At 35.3% G+C, this 22,941-nt stretch overlaps 1 protein-coding gene across 1 annotated transcript in view; it reads left to right on the top strand.

Moving 5' to 3' along the window:
• The window catches only part of LOC136040826 (probable E3 ubiquitin-protein ligase makorin-1), a 236,682-nt gene that overhangs the window by 178,840 nt on the left and 34,901 nt on the right, over positions 1–22,941 (top strand). The window contains exon 6 of the mRNA XM_065725160.1: positions 16,561–16,671. Coding sequence (XP_065581232.1) covers positions 16,561–16,671 — 111 coding nt within the window. The remainder of the gene's footprint in view (positions 1–16,560; positions 16,672–22,941) is intronic.

The following is a 22,941-nucleotide window of genomic DNA, read 5'->3' as shown; positions in this document are numbered from 1 at the left end:
GAAAATAGCGTTTCCTTATGTTGCTGATATTCTTACTTCTCTCATTAATTTGTGCTTAAAACGGGGAACGTTTCCTGATTGCTTGAAAATTGCTAAGATTACCCCTGTTTTTAAAGGCGGTAATAAGAATGATCTAGGAAATTATCGGCCTATCTCAGTCTTACCCGTTATTTCTCGACTGCTTGAAAAGTGTATTAACACTAGAGTTTATGATCATTTGGAACTGCATAATCTGTTAAATCCAATTCAATTTGGCTTCAGAAAAGGTAGAACCACAGAGATGGCATTATCATATATAACTTCGATAATCAATAGAGCTCTTGATAATAAGCTTAGAGTAGCGGGTCTGTTTCTTGATTTGGTTAAGGCATTTGACACTGTTGACCACCAATTACTACTTCGAAAATGTGAATTTTATGGACTAAGAGGGGCTACTTTAGCTTTGATTTGTGATTATCTCCAAAATAGAGAGCATTATGTTCACATTAATGGATTTTCTTCAAGTAAGAGTCTTGTTAAATATGGTATCCCCCAGGGTTCTGTGTTAGGGCCTACTCTTTTTTTGATTTCTATAAATGATCTGCCAAATGCTGTTGCAACTACTTCTAGAATAGGGGATATAGTGAATCCCGCACCTTCGGGAACCAGGATCACTACACCCTTATTTGCTGATGATGCGACATTGATGTGTGTTGCCTCAACTGAACAACAACTTACCTCAACAATTAATGCAGCAATGACTATGACATGTCTTTGGTTGAAGATAAACCGCCTTGACCTAAATATAAATAAGTCAAATTTTGTTATTTTTTCACGGTCCCCAAATTATTATCCTTGGATTATGGAAATAGCTACACCGAAGGGAATTGTTAAGCGGTCAAAGTCCGTTAAGTACCTTGGGATTATTATTGACGAAATTTTATCATTTAAGTGCCATGTAAAAGCTATAAGTAGAATATTATCGCGGAATTTAGGGATTATCCGTAAACTAAAACATTTATTTCCTTCAAATGTTATACGGTTATTATATTTTTCTCTGATTCATCCGTATATTTTGTATTGCTCGTCTGTATGGCTTGGGACATTCCCCTCAATACTTCGCCCAATCCGCGTACTGCAAAATAATGCCATTAGATCACTTTATGGAATAGGGAACCGGGATTCGGTCAGGTCAATGTATAGTATGATAAATATAATGCCTGCAGCCGGATTGCGTGATTTTTATACACTGGTTTTTATGTATAAGTACCATTATGGGTGCGTTCCAGAATGTTTTACAGGAAGTTTTCGGGATAGGTCTAATATTCATGATCATAGAACTCGAACAAGTGGAGATATTGAGGTTCCTCGCCTAGTTTCAAGTAGGACTGCTTTTTCAATTATTTATAGAGGGGCTAAGCTATGGAATAAGCTTGTTCCAAGTATTAAAGAATTGCCCATTAATCAATTTAAGGCCGTGCTGCGTGTGGGGTTTCTTGGTAAGTATACCTTTGAAATAGATTGAGATTGATTGATTTAGTATTGAAAATAATTGTTTATTGTTTTTTTCTTTTGTTTTCTTTTTTTGCTTCGGGATCATGATATTATGTTGTTTGATTGTGTATGAATTATTTATATAAATTTTTTTTCTCGGTACACGGTTTCACCTTTCTGCTCATTTTAGATTAACTCATTGTTTTTCTGTTTTTGTTCTTTTTTTCTTCTATTTTTTGTTCTTTTTGTTAGTAACACACCCTCGCAAGCAACGCTTTTGGTGTGCTACCGATTGATTTTGTCTGTGTTATTTCCTTTGGTTAATAAATTAATACTACTACTACTACTACTATCTATTTTGATACGTGTATATGCTTGTATGTATGCATGTATATTTCCTTATTATTTCATTGGAGTCTATTTTATCTACAGATTTACATAATTAATTTAGTCTATTCAATTTATTAGTCTATTAAGTTTTGTTTTCTATAGTTTTTTATTTTATTTATATTTTCCTTTCTTCTCCTTTTTGCTCTTCTCTCTGTGAGTAAGTGATTTTTTTTTCTCTCTAAGTAAGTGGCTCTTTCATTTTCCCCTTTTTTACAGGCCAAAGAGCCTTTGGGGAAATAGTAAAATGTAATATTGTATGTGTGTTTCGTGATGAATAAATCTTATCTTATCTTCTACTTTGAAATGCTTATATTATAGAATAACTTTTGATATTTCGCCTTAAATGCGGATTGCGGACATGCGGATTTTGATTTAAGTCGCTTGGTTTTACAAGAATAGGAAATATAATTCAGGCTACTGCTTTTGCCTTTGGCATGCTTAACTACATCCACTCCCAACCCCCCTGTAGTGAGGTCAGTGGACGCACAGTAACTACATAGTTGCATTTTGCTATTGTATAGCGTGTCATTGGGCTATTATACAAGACAAAAATTACACTTTATCATCATCGTGAATACGTCTAATGCCATAATGCATCAAATGTCACAAATCGTCAATATAAATAGCGTTCTTAAAAGTAGATTCATGATAAATATTAAACTTTTTGTCTGGGGCTACATGTCCCCTTTCCATTGCGCACTCAAGTCTGAGGAAGCCCCTAAATCAACTTTCACCAAAACTGTCGTTTGATTAGTGTGTATGCCACAAATTAAACTAAATCCACTATCCCATTACCTCAGTATGAAAGGAAAAATCCTACCTAAGAGCCGAAAAAGTGTTTACAAAGCATTGCAGTATTTATTCTGTTTAGTTGTTGTTTTTTCTTACATTTATTTACGAACTAGCTGAAAAGGAATGCAAATGTTAACTCTGACTAAGTAGTCGAATTGATTGCATCGGCAGAAATCGTGACAAAAATGTAGCGGTCAGCAAAATCTTAACAATCAGATATGATAAGTAGTGTCGGCCAGAAGTAAGCAAGAGAAATAAATGTGGAAAGTCAAGGGGCTCTGCACTTTGTAGTAGTCCCCTAACAATTCGTTTATTTATCTGTAGACATATATTAATTTGTGGGGCCAGGCTTATGTTAATTTGACCAATTCTGATGAATCAAGTGCCATGCCCAACAGGGGGCTGTGTGTCTCAGATGGTTTAGGAAGTGCCTATACGCTCAAAGACTTACCCGGTGCGTGTAGCCCACTAGAAATCTCACTCTTGCCTGTAAAGGTACACGTGAGAAGGTTTAATATCGTGGTAATACTATAATCAATACTCTTTTTTTCGTTTTAAACGTCCAGCAGTAGGCTTTGCGAGAAACTTGTGCGAGTATTTTAAATTTTCCGCTTGGAATTAATCCCTGAAAGTCCAAATTTGTTTACTTTTCAAAGTATTCATTTTTAACAGTTAGATAAAAGGTATAGGTTTTTAGTCCCCTCCTCTAAAATCTAGAAATTGGTACGATTTTTCCTATGTTTTCGCGTATTTTTAGTTTTAATATGCCCGTTTTGTATTCTCCTTTCTGAAATACATTCATGTGCATGTACTACCTGTAGTAAGGATGATTCAAAGATAGCTAAAACTCAACATTTCCCAATGCATTCATGATTTGAGTCCGTAATCGTGCATTGATCGAGATACTTCAACAGTTGCTGTCCAAATTTGTTTACTTTTCAAAGTACTCATTTTTAGCAGTTAGATTAAAGGTATAGGTTTTTAGTCCCCTCCTCAGAAATCTAGAAATTGGCACGATTTTTCCTATGTTTTCGTGTATTTTTAGTTTTAATATGCCCGTTTTGTATTCTCCTTTCTGAAATACATTCTTGTGCATGTACTACCTGTAAGGATGATTCAAAGATAGCTAAAACTCAACATTTCCCAATGCATTCATGATTTGAGTCCGTAATCGTGCATTGATCGAGATACTTCAACAGTTGCTGTCCAAATTTGTTTACTTTTCAAAGTACTCATTTTTAGCAGTTAGATTAAAGGTATAGGTTTTTAGTCCCCTCCTCAGAAATCTAGAAATTGGCACGATTTTTCCTATGTTTTCGTGTATTTTTAGTTTTAATATGCCCGTTTTGTATTCTCCTTTCTGAAATACATTCTTGTGCATGTACTACCTGTAAGGATGATTCAAAGATAGCTAAAACTCAACATTTCCCAATGCATTCATGATTTGAGTCCGTAATCGTGCATTGATCGAGATACTTCAACAGTTGCTGTCCAAATTTGTTTACTTTTCAAAGTACTCATTTTTAGCAGTTAGATTAAAGGTATAGGTTTTTAGTCCCCTCCTCAGAAATCTAGAAATTGGCACGATTTTTCCTATGTTTTCGCGTATTTTTAGTTTTAATATGCCCGTTTTGTATTCTCCTTTCTGAAATACATTCATGTGCATGTACTACCTGTAGTAAGGATGATTCAAAGATAGCTAAAACTCAACATTTCCCAATGCATTCATGATTTGAGTCCGTAATCGTGCATTGATCGAGATACTTCAACAGTTGCTGAAGCACTAAGCATAATCTGTTTTTTTTTTTTTTTTTTTTTTTTTTTTTTTTTTTTTTTTTTTTTTTTTTTTTTAAGTTCTAACAGTGGAACGAATACACCTGGTTCTGGTTTCACTGATAAGATCGATTTTATCATAAGTTAGTCTTGCAGTTGTTCATTGCTCTTGTGCAATAGACCTCTCCATAAATTAAGATTTGTAATTGAAATCGACGCTGAGTTTCAGGAACACCCCAAGATTGAGGATTTTATTTTGAAACCGGGCGTAGAACGATGACAAATTGTGTCAAATAATTCCGTATATGAAAGGGGTTGTCCCCTCCGTAACACCTCGCTCTTTACTCTAAAGTTTGACTTTTTCTCACAAATCTACTTTTTAAAACAATAACAAACTTTAGCGTAAAGAGCGAGGAGTTGCGGAGGGGACAACCTTTTTCATATATGGAATAACATCTGTTCGGTTTACGTTTTAGTGTCGCTCCTTACTAGCAGTTGAAAAAACTTGTTTTTTTATTTAATTTTTGAACGTTTTTTTTTATATCTGAAATTTCTTTATCAAAACATTGATGCATGTTGGCTCATCGCACATAAATAATTAAAACGAAATTTGAATATTATTTTTTTGGGGGGCTAAATGGCTTTTTCATAGTTTTGATCAGAAGATTTTGATACAAAAAAGGGAATGGGGGAGGAGGTCTAGTTGCCCTCCAGTTTTTGGTTACTTAAAAAGGCAATTAGAACTTCTTATTTTTTTACGAACGTTTTATTAGTAATAAATATACGTAACTTAAGAATTAACTTACCTAACAAACTTCTATATTTGTATATTTTATTACGTATATGAGGGGTTCGTCCCCTAGTCAATACCTTGCTCTTTACACTGAAGCTTGAATTTTGTCCCAATTCTTTAAGAATGACCCCTGAATCCTAAAGGCCGTAGAATAAATAGTCGAAATTACTAAAAATACTTTAGCGTGAAGAGCGAAGTATTGTGGAGGAGATGAGCTCCATTATTTGCTTAGTAATTTCTGTTCTTTTTAGGTTTTAATGCTGCTCCTTACTTCCAGCTGATTTTTTTTTCTCATTGTTTTTCTTAAATAATCCTAGAAAATCCTGCAGCCCCTTCATGGAATTTCTCATGATAAATTCCTCCATGGAAAGATCCTCCCACGTAACCCCTTACCCCCCTCCTCAACACGAAAAAGTCCCCCTGAAAACGTCTGTACACTTCCCAATAACCATTACTATATGTAAACAATGGTCAAAATTTTGTAATCTGCAGCCCCTCCCCCGGGGACTGTGGGGGATTAAGTCGTCACGAAAGACATAATTATTAGGTTTTTCGACTAGGCTGGACAAAATGGCTATCTCAGAATTTTGATCCGGGGACTTTGGAAAAAAATTAGCGTGGGAGGGGGCCTAGGTGCCGTCCAATTTTTTGGGTAACTTAAAAAGGGCACTAGAACTTTTAATGTCCGTTAGAATGAGCCCTCTCGCGACATTGTAGGACCACTGGGTCGATACGATCACCCCTAGAAAAAAACTAATTAACACGCATCTGTGATTTGTCTTCTGGCAAAAATTGCAAAATTCTACATTTTTGTAGATAGGAGCTTGAAACTTCTGCAGTAGTGTTCTCTGATGCGCTGAATTTCATACTGTGATTTTCGTTAAGATTCGTTGACTTTTAGGGGGTGTTTCCCCTATTTTCTAAAATAAGGCAAATTTTCTCAGGCTCGTTACTTTCGATGGGTAAGAATAAACTTGATGAAACATATATACTTAAAATCAGCATAAAAATTCAATTCTTTTGATGTAACTATTGTTATTAAAATTCCGTTTTTTTTTTGGAGTTTCGGTTACTTTTGAGCCGGGTCGCTCCTTATTACAGTTCGTTACCACGAACTGTTTGATTAGGGCATGCGAAGGATTGTATGCTGTCTACAATAGGAAATGACAGACTCAGTACTCTCATTATCTCGGCCGTTGAAGCACTGGATTTGGATAGACTAGTCGACGATTTATCCAATCAGCGGAGTAGCCGCTACTCCCTGTTTTAAGTATGTTTCCTTAATCTAGTTCTGTTGTTCTGTATAGTAGTTTGAAACTTACAAGGGACATTAAACTTTAAAAGTATTTTATCTGGTGAACTACGCAGAATGGAAGTAAACGAAGTTCAATTATGACCAAGTAAAACTCAGTGAACTTTCAAACCCTGAGCACAAGGACCTAGAGGTGGTCTTAAAATTAGTGCGGAAAATGATCATTACGGACAAGATATTTAATAGCAGAGACACAAATCATCCCATTTTTCGTTAATTTATCAACACCAGGGCTCTAAAAGAGAAAATAATATTATTGGTTGGGACACACTAAGCAAACACTTTTGAAAACACTTTTGAAAACACTTTTTTCTCTTATTTCTTTGGCCTTACAGACACAAAATTGATGTTTTATTTCGATTTACCCCGTTTTGTTGCATTGTTTGTGCTCTTATTGACTCTGAACTTTAAGGAAGTCCCTAAAAATAGGTACTGGTACCATTGACAAACCATTTAACTGTCGAATACCATAATTTGTCTAGAAGCCACTTCGGCTTACCCCAGACTACAATGTACTTAGGAACTTTTCCAACATGGTCAAATAGATAGATATACATCCAAGAGAAAGAGAAAGCTTACTTTACCGTCGTTCCCTGGTAAAAAACTTAGCTTTAATTTTATTGGTTTACGTTTGTTACGTAATTTTGCAAGCCAATCACATTGATCCTTAAACGCATGTTAGAAAGGAAAGCCAAATAACCCATCCTTTTTGAGTTTGATTGGTTATCATATGTGACATTCTTATCCAGTAAAAATAACGATAATGTTTTTGAGTCGCAAGATTTTTTTACAAGTAATTTTTCTATTTTCCAAACAGGCCAGAACGTTGTTTTTCTTTTTTTCACTGGGTAATTTATACATTAAAATTAAAATCAGTATGCCTTATTTTTTGGTTTTGTCCATTTTTTGTTTAAACGTAATCGATTTAGCCTCTGAACGATTCGTATGTTGGCCTTCTAAAATAACAGGGTAAATTCCAAAAGAATTCCTGTTTTCCCAACTTCAGTTTTTGAATTAGACATTACTTTCAACTGTGGTTGCATAATTTTGAGTGAAGAGCACTATTGATTATATATGTTATGCTCGAGTGTATGATTGCATGAGTTTTAGTTGTTTTGCTTTATTTTTATTTTTGTTTTTTCTTATAGGCGTCAGAAAAAGGAGCACTTAAAATAGTGTGTTAATATAAACTCTGTAATTTTGTAGAAAAAGAAATGGTTACCTCTTACTATGTTATTAGTAATGCTGTAATTATCCCCGGTAAAAACAAATTTGCCTTGACTTCCGCTTTTTAAAAAGCTTGTAATGGCTTTAAGAATGACATTAATTTAAGAATGGCTATAAACTAATACAAGTCGAATGGGGAACAAATTTAGTAAAATTCTAGATATTTGCCCCTTGATATCTCGGAAAGGAGTTAAGTTAGTTTAGGGTTACCATTTGAAAATATCTCAATGGAAGACATCTGTTCAGGAAAAGTAGGATATTTTGCTATTTTTGGCATTTCTAATAGGTCAATTTTTTTCAAATTGACGAAGCAGAGATGAACTTGCTTTCATTTTGAAATACTGGCTGGGAGGCGCTTTATTTATTATGGGGAATGGGGGCAGTGCCCTTCCCGACTCTAATCCCCCCAGAAACCGCTTGACCCCCCCCCCCCCCCCTCGCCCCAACTGAAATTTAGTTTCTTCAAAAATATTGTCAAAACTAAGATAAGCCTGCATAATTCAAGCATCCACAGAAACGGGACAGGTTTCTTGAGCATATCTTTGCCTTTATGGTACTATATGGCTATTTTTCAGTTTTCACTAACTTGGGAAAATTGCCTCCAACTCTGCCCCCCTCCCAGGATTTTGACGAAACTACACCACTGCTTGAAGGCTTGGCTACTAACATACATTATTAAATGAAATTCAGAGCAAGTGCCCTCAATTTCGGTGTAAATCACCTTTGACTATGTACTTTATCCTTGTAGAAATATGACCAGAAATAAAGTTGACTAAAAAATTATTCATTCAAGATGGCACTGAAAAGGTATTCTGCCAATTTAGTTCAGTTTTGCCAGTGCGGGACTCGGGTGCAGCGTACAAGAAAACACATCCCTCCATCCGTACAAGAAAACACAATTAAAAAACGTTTTGGAAAAGTCTTAGTTTGAATTTGCCGTCCCAAACCAAAACGGAAACGAATTCTCAGCCATTGCCAATTTTTTTGATAATTTTAATAGGGAGTGCCCTGAATCAAGAAAATTTAGAAATTGAGGGGGCCAATGCCCGCACCTTCCCTGTATACGCCTCTGATAGTGTTACTGATAACCACATTCTTTGCAGGTGCTTCATAACTGGAAACATAATATGTATTGTTTTAGAACTCCAATGCATCTGTCAAATAGTAAAAAAAAATGATGTATAAGTCCACAGAGCAAATAACAGTTGAATGGAGCACCAATTTTAAGAAAAAAAAAATCAATCTTGATCCATCACGAACAGGACAAAAATATCGCCCCGGAGAAGGATGTTCATAGGTTTTAATAAGTGGGAGAAATATTAGTCAGTGCAAGGTCAGGATGTAGGGCAGACGTTGTAAAACCCCCTGCTGAGTGTGTGATCGACTTGCCTTATCGCGCAATTGCAATCAGAGTTTTAACGTGATAAAATGATTGATAGACGGTTTTGGACTTTCATTTTTTTTTTTTTTTTTTTTTTTTATGATTCGTGTCAAAAGTGATTGAAGACGGTAGTAAATATGTAGCATCAGCTTCTGTACCAAAAAGCCGCCAAGCTAAAATAGTAAAATTACATAGCAGCCTACATTGAGGAATAGTATTTTCCCTTCGACAGTGAAAAGAAAAATAATAATCGATCTGAATGTGTTTTCCCTAAGCATGTTATTATGCATTTTAATTTTTCAGCATGGAAATTTGTTACTTAATAATAGAAACAGGTGTGTCATTTCAGGGGGACAGTCCCCCCCAATAATTTGAAGAAAAAATTATTATATAGCACATGGCCACTGACCATCTGGATATGGACCCCTCGTCCCCCCCTCAAATAAAAACGTTAGAGCTATGCCCATGAATGAAAGATTGTCCACGTCATTCTGATGCAAGTCCGCGCAGAAGGTGAAATCTCCATAAAGCTGACTGGAAGGATCCAGGAAAATTTGGGACACAAAAAGACTTTTTGGGGGCTCAGACCCCAGCTATTTCCATGGGAAAATTGGTGGCCGCGTTTACCGCTCGCACTGGCGTTAACCACCCCCTGGAAAATACCCCCGGCGGAAATAACGGAAAATACCAATTAGCCCCTAATGTACAAATGTATAGCCGAAATTTGTTTCTAAAGTAAGGAAGAAACTAACAGAGAAACCGGTTTGTTCTCAAAGTTTTACGCATCGTAAACTTGAGTGAGTGGTATATAATACACAAGTACCGGAATTTTTCATTGAGAGAGAGAGACGGATTTCCCGGTACTATTTAAAAACGATCAGAAATTAAATTAAAAAAAGAAGTTTTTCAACTGAAAGTAAGGAGGAACGTCAAAACTTAAAACGAACAGAGATTATTACATATATGAAAGGAGTTGTCCCCTCCACAAGACCTTACTCTTTACGTAAATTTTGGTCTTTTTGTCCTAATTCTTTAAGAACTGCTCCTGAAACACGATGGCCGTTTAATTACAACAATAAGCTTTGTTTTAAAATTCAAAAAAAAATTGCGTAAAGAGCCGGGTCTTTAGGAGGAGGCAACCGCTTTCATATACGTAATAATTTTTGTTCGTTTTAAGTTGTGATGTTGCTCCTTACTTTTAGTTGACAAAACTTTTTTTCCAACTTGTTTTTATATTATTATACAACTCAGTGAAAGCAACTGAAAATCCAACAGCAGGCCTAGAAAATTGAAAAACGGTAGTAAGGAAAATCCTATGAAAGAAATGGAATTATAACAAACAAGATGGAAATCCAATAAGGATCTTAAAATCAAACATGTTTTTTCGTCAACAAATTGAAAATTCAATAGTATATGAGAACATTCAACTAGTTTATTGTTCAACAAGTTGAAAATTCAATTCGGGTATGGGAATCTAACATTTTTGTTTATCAACAAATTGGATATTCAATAATGATCATAGAGTTCCAAAATGGTCTCTAATATTCAATCTCAACTGTTGAAATTCTGCATTTGTTGTTGATAAAGATTACAAACAACTCTTGTTGATTCCCCCAAAAAAATTTATAGTTTATACCAGCTATGTCTCAGAAATGGTTTAGGGAATTAATCATCTTGATTATTCTAACATGAATGAACTCGGTTTTCCTGCTGAACTTCTGAACAATTTCCCCGTGGAGAATTTGTAATATGATGTATATATGGTATCCCCCGCCCCTGCTTGAATAACATTTACATTTGTGTAGTTCTCACTTGCATTTCCACGAATTTTCGATTAAATAAACATCCCAGCAATTATTTAAATTGTATGTCTAAAAGTTCCAAATCTAAGTGTCGTAGAAAATCTTGCCTTCCCCCTTTACCCCTAATAACTACCTACCTGTGTGAAACGTACAAATAACAGTTTAGCATAATAGATATAAATCCTTTTATTAGACAGTGAAAACAATGACAAAATCTCTAGATATTTCGGTCACATTCACAGCGACCGTCGTCCGCAGATGACGAAGAGACCCGTAGTCTTCGAAAGTACCTACATAGTGGAACATACGCATGCTTGCTAAGACTCCGAACTAATGTTTTTTTTTCAGGAAACGGTGGCTTTAAAAGATAAATTCAGTTTCCTGACTGTATTTTTTGTTTACTAAATTAGCGTGTCCAGTATCTTATGTCCAATTCCTAGACCTTGTGTTAGGAAACAACGACAACAGACACGTGTTTGAATTATAAAATGAATTGTAATTATTTGCAAGAGTTTATTTTTGATTAAAAAAGTATCTTGTCGAACCACAGGTATAAAAAGAAAAAAATACACAAAACCCTCTTTAATTGAATTCTTTATTCATTCACAAGTTTAAAATAATCAAATATTGGTTTCTTACTGCATAAATACAATATTAAGCCCAAAAGTATGTTCTAAATATATCTATCTTTTTAACGACGATAAAAAAAAACGTCCAATGTTGGGCATGAACTCACGATACTGCGATTAAGAGGCTTCAGTTACGTTGTCTATCATTTTATGTAGCGGGGCTTGGTCCTTAGCTAGTTAGTTTGATACCTTTGATGCATTTCTATATGAAAATAACAGTATTAGCCTACCTATAATTTCTTTTTTCTTCCTAAAATTACGGCCATAGCCAATTATTATACGTTTAGGATTAATAGGCCTAGGCTAATATATCAATTTATTATTAATGCCGGCCAATATGTGACAGATAATATTAGGTAACTAGTTTAGTTTGTCTTTTAGTCAAAAACACAGAATTTGTGTATTATCACCTTTTTGCATTAGTTATTTGACAAAAGTGTTAATCTATCTTGAATTAGAAGAGTGAAGAATGATGAGTAATTACAGCGCGCAAAACGGTGTTTAAAATCGAGTCCTATATCCAGTTCTTCCTATTATTTCGGCACTTTGAAAGTTGACATAAATTCATAAAAGTATATATTTTTACTGAGTTTAAGTATCCTGAATATTAAGTCATTTGGCAGAAGTAGTTATTATACTTTTCGTTGGGCTTTTTAATTCTTACCTTAGTTTCGTACAATGTAATTCCTTCTTAATTGTATGAAATAAATTATATTTTCAAGGTTAACATTGTCATTATTGTCTTAACGGCTTCTCTATTTTGAAGAAAAAAATACAAAAGTACCTTAGTGTTTGAGTTTATTGCAGCGCTTAAGAATGTGATTGTTTCCCATTCATTCATCTTTTGTTTTCTTTGATTTTTTTTTATGTTTTCCAATAGACAAAAGCCCACTGATCCAATGCTAGAAGGAAATAATAGCCATACAAATAAAGAAGAAAGAAACCCGACCAACTTCGGATTCAGGTTCATACGCAGGAGTTTTTATAATCTCGATTGTAAAATCAAGATTTTGTATTATCTTTGGAATTGATCATAATTTTGTTTGTCTTATTCTAAGCTGGCGTACTTTTTTTTTAGTATGTCTGTACTCGTAGCCAGCAATTATTTCAGCTCATGTCCGGATTGTCGTTTTTGGTCTGAAGTTGTTTGTTCAAGTGGATATTTGGCTGAATCGGCTTCTGTATTTTAAAGAAGAAATACAAAAGTTCCTTAGTGTTTGAGTATTTCAGCGTTTAAGAATATTATTATTTTAAATTTAATAGTATTTTGTTTTTATTAGAATTTTTATTTACGTTTGTCAATAGATAAAAGCCTACTGGTCAAATATTAGAAGAAAAAAGTCAATTCTGTATTGTGGTCCATGCGCAAGATTTTGTTTTTGGGGACATGGGTAATTTTAAATAAAGCGAAAATCAGGCAAATTTTTCAAAATGTAGAGAATTGCGGGAGAACCTATAAATCAAGATTTCATATGACCATGGGGAGTGATCACAACCATGGGCGTAGGCAGCATCTTGTCTAGGGGACGGCTTATAAATCCTTCCCAAGGTCCTTTGAATGTAGGTCTTTAGAAACTTGCCAGTCTATATTTCGCTAGAACTTGCCCTGTAGCATTTTTCATGTTCTCATGTTCAATACTGTGATATAATAAACCCACTATCCTACTTCCAATTTCAAGAAAACATTAACACCATAAAATCCATTTGACAACAAATCACGTTACGATTATATAAAAGTTTTTTGTTCTATGAATTCAATTCAAAAGTTTGAAGTTGGGCAATATTGAATATTAAAAATTGGTATAGGGGAGATCACTCCTCGACCAGCACGGCTCGCGTTTCAGCCAAAGCAAATGATCTCAATAAATAAAAACCTATGGGGACTTTTGGTGGGCTATAAAAGTTCTGTCAGATGGCAAGGTATGTTTTGAAAATGTCTAGCGTTGATTAGTACTTTTACAAAAAATATCAGATTGGATCACGTTTTATGGTGATTAAATCTGGAATTTTGTTCAATTTTTATCTGAAGGCCTACACCTAATTACGAATACTAGAAAAGCCATAAACTCACGCTACTCTCTTACTATTTGCTTGTCTTTGGCAGCTTCCGAGACGGCAATCTTCACCGGTTCGCTGTTAGCATTTTCTCATCCCGTGGGGTAGCGAATTCCCACGTTTGGCTACAATATCCGGGGTATGTTCGGCATGCCGTACAAATATTGCCGAAATTGGGCTATGCCTCTAAAAGCTGTGTAAACAGCATGTTTTAAGGCTGAAGGCAAGCTAAGAACCAAAGCTTTTGGCGTTGTTTAACCCTGTCAGACCAGTGGGTGAACGGAAATTCTATTTTTTCCGGTTAAATTGCATTCAAGATAAAAATGGTTTAAGTAAAACAGAGGAGAAAAGAAAGAAAAGCGGCTGGGATCCAGAAGAAAAGAAAACAGCAGTTTATTCTGTCTTAGTCAACAGTAAGTCAGTCAGACTCTCTGCAAGTGCCACTGGTGTCCCTAGAAGAACGCTGAAAGACTATATGAAGAAGTTGAGAAGCTTAATATTCCTCTACAAAATCTGGAGTTTCTTTTTAAATCTTGTTACAACACATGGTAAATACTTACAGAGGAACAAAAAAATGAACTGTAAAGTTACTTGAAAACGATACCTGATACGCATTTCGTCTGTACTGCCCTAGAAGCGCGTAAATTTGCATACCCTTATGCCATGACTAAAAGCATAAAAGTGCCTGATATAAGGAAATGTCAAGTTGGCAGAAACGGTGGAAGAATTGCAGGTAAAGATTGGTACCGTAGATTTACGGATCGTCTTGAAACTCTATCAGTAAGAACGCCAAAAGGTACAAGCTTACGACGGGCAGCTTCTTTCAATCGTCATAGTGTAGAAGCTTTCTTTGACAATCTGGAGCGAGGCATAGATAAATACATTTTCAGACAACAAGTACTTTGGAATGTTGGCGAATCGGCTGAAAAACATCCACAAGCCTGGTAAGATCGTTGCACAGTGAGGCCAGGAGTAAGTATAGAAGGTCAAGTTACCAGAAAGAGGTCAGATGACCACGATTTATGTATTGGAAACATAGTCCGTCCTCTACTTACTCCCTCCGGAAAACAGTACCCAGAGATTTTACTTGAGGGAGTTTCACCAGGAACCATCGTGATCGGCTCTGAAAATGCTTCTGGCTGAATGGGATAACTGTCTCCCGTTTTTGTTTTATTTGCAGTGTTTTATCATTCAAGTTTTCTTCTGAAAATAGATGACGAGGTCAGCGATATACCATTGAATTGCTTGATCCAGCCGAAAATAATGGCGTTGTACTATTAACTGCTCCTCCCCACTCTACTCACAAAGAAACAGCCTCTAGAAAAGACAGTCAATGTGCCTCTTAAGCCCTACTACAACCAAGAAGCGGCAAGTTTTATGACTGTCCATAAATGTAAAACTACATCAGCATATAACATTGCTGAGCTGCTGGGAAAGGCTTTCACTCCTGAGAATATAATCAGTAGATTCAGAGCAAGTGGGTTCCACTCCACCAACAGAAATGCCTTCGAGGATTATGAGTTTCTCTCGTCATACGTCTCAGACAGAATGCCTACCACAGTGAGCCGCTTATCAGGGAAGTCTCTATTCTCAGCACAAGTCCTGTGTGACATTTAGACACTTTTTTTAACAAAGATCCCGATGATTCGTTAAGAGAAATTGTCTATGAAAACCCTTTTCCAAAAGGCTCGACACGAAAAATCAACAGGAAACAAATATGAAAAAGTCAGAAGTATTCACTGACACCCCTGCGAAAGAACGCATTACTGCTGGGATAAATATCTGTATCTGCCAAGAAACCCCTAGTCCTGTCAAGGCAGGAAGTCGGAGAAGTGAAATGCTAAAAAGCAAAAACTGTTTTTCTCGTAACAAGAGTTGCAGTTGGAGTGACGATTCTGACGTAGATGATCTTGTGTACAACAACTCTTCAGACTCCACTATGGACGTTGAAGACAGCCCCCTACCTGCAACTTCTAATTTGACACTGAGAAAGTCAAGGTTGGTGATTGCATTCTGGCTGAGCCGAAGAGCAGGAAAGAGAATCCTGTTCACTATATTATCATTATCAAAGAAGTAGCAACTGAAGAACCTAAGGTCCATTTTCTGAAGGAGATGGTAGTAAAAGACTTTGCGCTAACTGACGAGAAGAATAGTGCCTTAAAGACAGAAGTTGAAATGAAACAACAACCACTGACAGGTGGAACATCAAGATTAGAAGAGCAGTTTACTTTTGTTGGTGATCAGTCAATTTATAATTCAAATTTAATACTCTATAGGTTTTTTTTAACCTTACTTAATTGGTTTTGTAGTTTTTTATACTAACCATATTCTTTCATAGTTTTGTAGCCGAAAAACAAGTTTTAGTGTTTCCTTGGCCACTTTTCTGTTTCTTTTGTCAGGTGGGTAAGTGTAAGCCAGAGACAGCCGAACCAGTACTGGGTGGCCTAGGTTTGGCGCTTTTGACCACTTGGATAGAGGCATCCAGATTGAAAAGTGGTAGAGTATTTCTAATTGTCTTATTCAAGGATGGTATTGAATGAGCTATTTTGCTTTGGCATACTCAGCAAATCCATATCACTTAAATTAATTCTTTGATAATTAAAAAGTTAAAACATGCCAATTATAGGCCAGTCATCTATGTATATACCGGACCAAAAATCGATATTCAATATCAAAACATAAATATTGATAGTGGAAACGATGTTTGGAAATTTCTGTTTATTTCCAATTTTTTCAACCATTTACGAGTGGACATCCCACAGAAAAATTCCAACATACGAAAAGTTCTCGTTAATATCTAATGTAACTCCGAAATTCTATGGGGGGGCAGCTGCCCCCTTCCCTGCGCCCATGATCACAATTTTTTTTTTATTATTTAATATGGCACATTTTTTTTAGAGTATGCCTGTTCTCACAGCTAACAATTCTTTCAGGTCATGTCCGGAGTGCCGTGTTCAATCTGACTTTGTTTGTCCAAGTCGATATTGGGTTGAATCAAGAGAAGAAAAGGAGAAGCTAATCGAGGACTATAAACAAGCTCTGAGGTATTACTCTTTTTCTCACCTTAAATCCGTTGTTCCCGCAACAAGTACTGCTCAAAAACCGTTTTGCCCTTTCTCTTGCGAGAAAAATCGGTGTATTGCATGAAATCATAAATCCAGTGCAAAAAAAAATTGTGTGGAAAGTTGAAAATTAAGGATGTAAGAGTCAGTGCTGTGATAGTCTGTAAGGTTCTTACGTATTATACCGACCACACCCAACAAACAACAAAGAGAGATAAAAATCAATGAAAAAACATCAAACGAGACTGCGGCCAGCAGAGAGAAAAGAGATGAAATACCAAGACAACGCGGATATTTCGCCTGTATGTGAAGTGGTGTCCTCAGCACAAGATAAAACACTAAACTAAAAACAAATAAAACCATCACCGATATTAATAAATACAATTGTCGCAACTCGTCCACATAGGGAAAGGAAGCTATTAGAGTTACTTCAATAAGAGTATACAAGCAACTGAGGAAAAATCATAAAAATTGAAACTAAGTTAACTATTCTGTTAACAAATAATCCTCTTGTTAGCTAATATTGAAGTAACTCTTTTTGGTCCAGTAGGTAATCTTATCCCCTGGTGATTGTGTAAAATTTTAATTCCCTTATCGACTACTAACAAAAAACCCTATCATTAGAAATAGCTGTGGCCTCATCAAATTATATAAAATGTTTAGGATGAAAGAATGTATGTTCAGCAAGGGCCGAAACAAAATTTTCAGGAGGCTTGCTTAATTGTAGGTTTTTTTTCTAATGAGTTGCGATGCTCAATAAATCTTTCAATCAATTGTTGGTGAGTTCTACCAATATAAAACTTTCCACAAGAACAAGGAATTTTATACACCCCACTAACTAAATCCCCCCGGGTTAAATCCTTCCCAGAATTAAGGAAAAAACTACCTGATGGTCTCAATGATTGGAAACATGTATCAATGTTATGTTTACGCAAAATTCGTTTAAGCATTTCCCCCAAAATAGATATATAAGGCAAAGAAATGAAACTTTTAGGTATATCTAATTCTGAAAACTGCGAAACTCCAATAACCCTATTGTTATGTTTAATGCGTCTATTTTTTATTATTTTATCAATGAATTTAATCAGGTGAATGTTACAAAATAAAATAGCTTTCAAATACAACAATTCATAATCTAAAAACTCCTGGGAACAAATTCTGAAAGCTCTGATCCACCAGTGCAATCACAACCCCTCGTTTCACTGGTATAGGGTGGCACAAATAAAAGTTCAAATACCTAACACTGTGTGTAGGCTTTCTATATACTGAGAACAGTAAATGGAAATCACTTTTAATCAGTATTACATCAATATAAGGTAGTTTGTCATTTTCTTCAAACTCAACTGTAAATTTTACATTTTTATCGAAACTATTTAAATGTTTATTGAAAAGGTCTAAGAACCTTTTGGGTGGGTATTTTGTATAGGGTGGCACAAATAAAAGTTCAAATACCTATCACTGTGTGTAGGCTTTCTATATACTGAGAACAGTAAATGGAAATCACTTTTAATCAGTATTACATCAATATAAGGTAGTTTGTCATTTTCTTCAAACTCAACTGTAAATTTTACATTTTTATCGAAACTATTTAAATGTTTATTGAAAAGGTCTAAAGACTCTAAACCGTGTTTCCAAATGCAAACCACATCGTCCTTGAATCTTCCCCAGAAACAAGGGGAGAGCCTAAAACTATGTATAGCGGAGGTTTCAATAGAGTCCATGAAGAGATTTGCCAACAAAGGAGAGAGAGAGATGCCCGTTGAGGTCATACAACGAGTAGTTTATGCTTGAACTTACCCGGAGTACTTTTGCACTTGGAGTCAGTTGGTTACCATTCATTATAAGAAACTTCACCCTGATTTGTCTCACGGCTGGGAGATCAACGAGTTGTAACTGTCAGGGAAGCTTTAAATGTAGTTTTTATTTTTTGTCTTGATTCACCCTGCGGCATGAGTAGAGGTTCTCACAAAAGAGTATATGCTACAGTTCTTCTTCTTCTTTTTGTCATCTTTTTGACAGTTTTTCTTCTTCTGTTTGACAGTTCTTCTTTTTGACAATTCTTCGTTTTTCTTTGTGTCTGTCGTCCGAAAAGCTATCAATTGTATTGTTCTCTAGTTCCTGCTTAAGGTATGATCCTCAGCACCCCGGACGTCTGATTTATTTTGTCTGTAACTGCATTTCAACACTAGTTTTGTGTTTGTGCCCCATAAGCTCATCAAAGAACTTAGCGGAGAAGTCATATCTTTCTGTTGTAGAGCAAAGATGCCGGCATTGGTCTGGCTCCAATCTCAATGTGTGATTCTATTTGTCTGTTACAATTCGTACTTATACTTTATATTGTACTTGACAATTATGATAAAGAGTGGATGTGCATATGTCAATGGAAGTCTTTTTTTAAGAATGAAAAGTTATAACGTACTCGTCATAGTGTACTCAATATTCTCTTGCATATGGTAAAGAATCACTTTCCGGATGTACTTTCTTTAATACTTCAAAGAAACTAATCACGCTTAGTCAATAAAACTTGCAGAGATTTTCAGGAATTGATATTTGAAAGTATTCTTAAATTTGTCATTCAGATGGTACTCCTGCTTCCTTTAAAAATATTTTCGTTAGGGAAGCGCTGTTTACCCTAATAGGTCATCTAGTGCTTCGCCTAAAATGCTATCTTATACATACACCATCTGTGCCATCTTTCTTTTTGTTGTTAATTTTCTCTTTTTTTTATTTTCTTTATAGATGCTGAAACTCATGAATTCTTAACATGTTCTTGACTGTAGGTTTTCTATCGGCTCCAAATAATTGATAATTTTTGTCATATCCCAGAATCACGTGGGAAAAAATTTGAAATTTTTTACAACAAGCGCCGTTTTTCAAAGCTTTAATATTTTAGTTTTATATTTTCTTCTGTCAAAAAAAAATATATTTTTAATCATGCCTGAATATAATATAAAAACTGTTCAATTTGGCTTGGAATCATTGTGGTTAACTAATCATCAATAACTACTCTTTTCATTATTCTACGTCTCTTAAAACCATTTTCGACTATCAATGCATCTGGGCCCTCTTCAGCTTGGGCAGTCAAATACCAAAATAAATAGTATAACAATAATCAATTAGATTATAACAAAGATGATCGATAAAAAAAAGTCTTTAATAGATTACTAAAATATCCCTTTTTTTAATTTTCTTGGTTATGTTTGTATTAAACAGACACGTTTTTAGTTGTCCAATTTGATCATACAGCATCTTTGTTTGACAGACCAGGGGGGTGGACATCGAATACTGCTTAAATGTGTGTCCCGTACTATATATTGTCAAAAATAACATTATGTCCCCTTGGTATGCATTGTCATAAAGTATGAGCGTTAATAACATTGAAAATCCTCAATTCCTTGTTTTTTTCCTTAAGACATATAAGTTTCCATAACTTATTGCCAAAACTTGTCAATTCCTTTGCAACATAGACGAATGCATGACAAAGAGTACCGAGAGATAACTGCATAGTTCCTACTGAAACATCAAACTAAATAAAAAGAATAGCAATGATATTACTAAGTATATGCAAAATAATAATCAAACAGTTCGTGGTAACGAACCGTAAATAAGGAGTGACCCGGCTCAATAGTAACCGAAACTGTAAGTATTGGAAATTTTGATACCAACAGGTATAATAATTTCCAATATATCAGTTCCATTAAGTTTAGTTTTACCCATCAAAGGCTACGAGCCTGAGAAAGTTTGCCTTATTCTCGAAAACGGGGGGAAACGTCCCTTAAATGTTTTAGAATCATAACGATAGTCACATTATCTGATTCATCGTATCAGAGAACCCTACGTTAGAATTTTCAAGATCCTATTTGGCAAAATGTGAAATTTTGTATTTTTTGCCAGAAGAAAGATCACGTATGTGTGTTTATTTTTATTTTCTTCATTGTTTTTCCCCAGGGGTGATCGTATCGACCCAGTGGTCATGGAATATTGAAAAAGGGGTCATTCGAACGGATATTAAAAATTCTAGCGCTCTTTTTAAATGACCAAAAACATTGGAGGGCAACTGGGCCCCCTCCCACGCCCATTTTCCCCAAAAACTATCTGATCAAAATTTTTAGATATCCATTTTGTTCAGTATAGTTGAAAAATTAAATAATTATGTCTTAAGGTGTAAAATGACCCCCCCCCCCATAGTCCGTGGGGAGAGTCCTGCAAGTTATGAAATTCGTCCATTGTTTGCTTATAATATTTGTTATTGGGAAGTAAACAGCCATTTTTTTGGGAGGGGGGATGTGCCTGGGATGGATTTTTATGGGGAGAATATTTCTTCGGGAGGGAAATGTCTGGGTGGTGAATATTCCAGGGGAAGGTTACACTAAGGGATTTAACATAATTACTATACGACTTTTTTTTAATTGTCTCATATTCTCTTTGCCAAATTTTTCATGTGGAGATGTTCCTGAGGAAGTATCCAGAGGATTTATTCTCCGTGTTTTGTTTTCTGGGAAATAATTTCTAGGGAAGGGGGCATTTCTCGAGTGATCGAGAAACCGAGTAGAGATTCAAATGTTATTCAAAAGTAAGAATGTGCAGGCTGAATCGTCTGCAAGCAATTTTAAAGGGAGGGGGATTCTCAAAGAGGATTGAACTCTCTGGAGGGAATTTGACGGGGGAGGGGGGTTTGCACTCTATGTTGGATGAAATTTCCACGGAGGAGTTGTCTGTGAGGGAGATGGATATATTTCATAGAGGTTAGTTTCCAGATTTACCGGTATTATTTGAAAAACCAACAAAAACTATTCCATATATGAAGAGTTACCCTCTCCTCAATATTTTACTCTTTGCGCTAAAGTTTGAATGGTTGCTATAGCCGAAACACGAGGACCGTTTAATTAAAATAGGAAGCTTTTTAAAAGTCCAAAAGAGCAAGGTATTGAGGAGGGGGCAACTCTTCAAATAAGGAATAAATCTTCCAAATTAATGTACAATTGTTTAAATTTTTCATGTACGGTGAGTTAATTCGAACCCGCGTTAGTTGAAAAACGTTCAGAAATTAAACAAAAAAAATAAGGCTTTTGACTGAAAGTAAGGAGCGATATTAAAACTTAAAACGAACAGAAATTATTCCATTTATGAAAGAGGCTGTCCCCTCCTCAATAACCCGTTCTTTACCCTAAAGTTTTTTTTTTAAGTAGAGTTGCGACAAAGAATTAAAATTTAGCTTAAAGAGCGAGGAGTTGTGGAGGGGACATTGTTATTTGGGCTAATAGTTGAATTTTATGATGTTTTCATAAGGGGGTTCCATCACCGCTGTCACAGTGCATTGAGGTAGAAATGCAACCATTTTTCAACCAGGCATTTGTATTAACAGCTGCTCTATCTAATCCAACGTTTCTCAAGCTTTGAAGTGTCTCGGCCAACACTGGAATAATAATAATAATTTATGGCTGATTATATGTTCTTCAGAAGAGTGATCGGTAGTTATCTTCGTACCTTTTCATCAATGTGTGTACAATCCTTTTTTAATATTTATAATCCTGCATTTGTATGCTGATTTTATAAATGTGTTGGGTTAAAGTTTATTAATTAATAGATAAAAAAATCCTTTCCTGCAAAATTGTTTATTTTTTCTGTCCGACTGCAATCTCTTATGTATTGAGAAACGATGGTGTAACCCCTTAATTTTATGCTTGGAAGATTTGATCAGCTACTTATTTCACTATAAGCGATATCATTACGTCATGATCAAAGTTGCTATTCAAGTATTTGTTTTTTATATTGAAGTGGAAATGTCACCACCTTTGTGACAGTGCACATTCAGGTGTCATAGTGATGGATGGTGGATAGAAATTGACTATTTTAAGCAGGGTCCGGGTTGCTCCTGTTGTTTGATTAAAATGATAGCAGTCTTTAAACTGGAAGTCGATTTTCGCGATGTAGCTCGTGACTCTTTTTTATGATGATGATGACGGCTATTGAGTCTATCATTTTTGTTGGTCATTGTTCTTCTTTTTTTGATTGCGGTGGACCCTAAGTAAGCATGGTCATTGTTTGTTCATGTTGGGTGTTTCAATTAAGGCGACTTTTTTTACTCCATTATTAATTTACTCTGAAACTGATACGAGACTAAGTCTGGTCTTTGGGGTTCATTGTCATTGTTGGATCCCTTGTAAAATTGCAGAAATATGATGAAAAGGGCATAAATTCTATACTTTGTATATATATATATATATATATATATATATATATATATATATA

This window comes from Artemia franciscana, chromosome 21 (assembly GCF_032884065.1).
Source record: "Artemia franciscana chromosome 21, ASM3288406v1, whole genome shotgun sequence".
NCBI lineage: Eukaryota > Metazoa > Arthropoda > Branchiopoda > Anostraca > Artemiidae > Artemia > Artemia franciscana.
The sequence above is the reverse complement of the archived record's forward strand: the minus strand, read 5'-3'. Positions and strand labels throughout refer to the sequence as shown.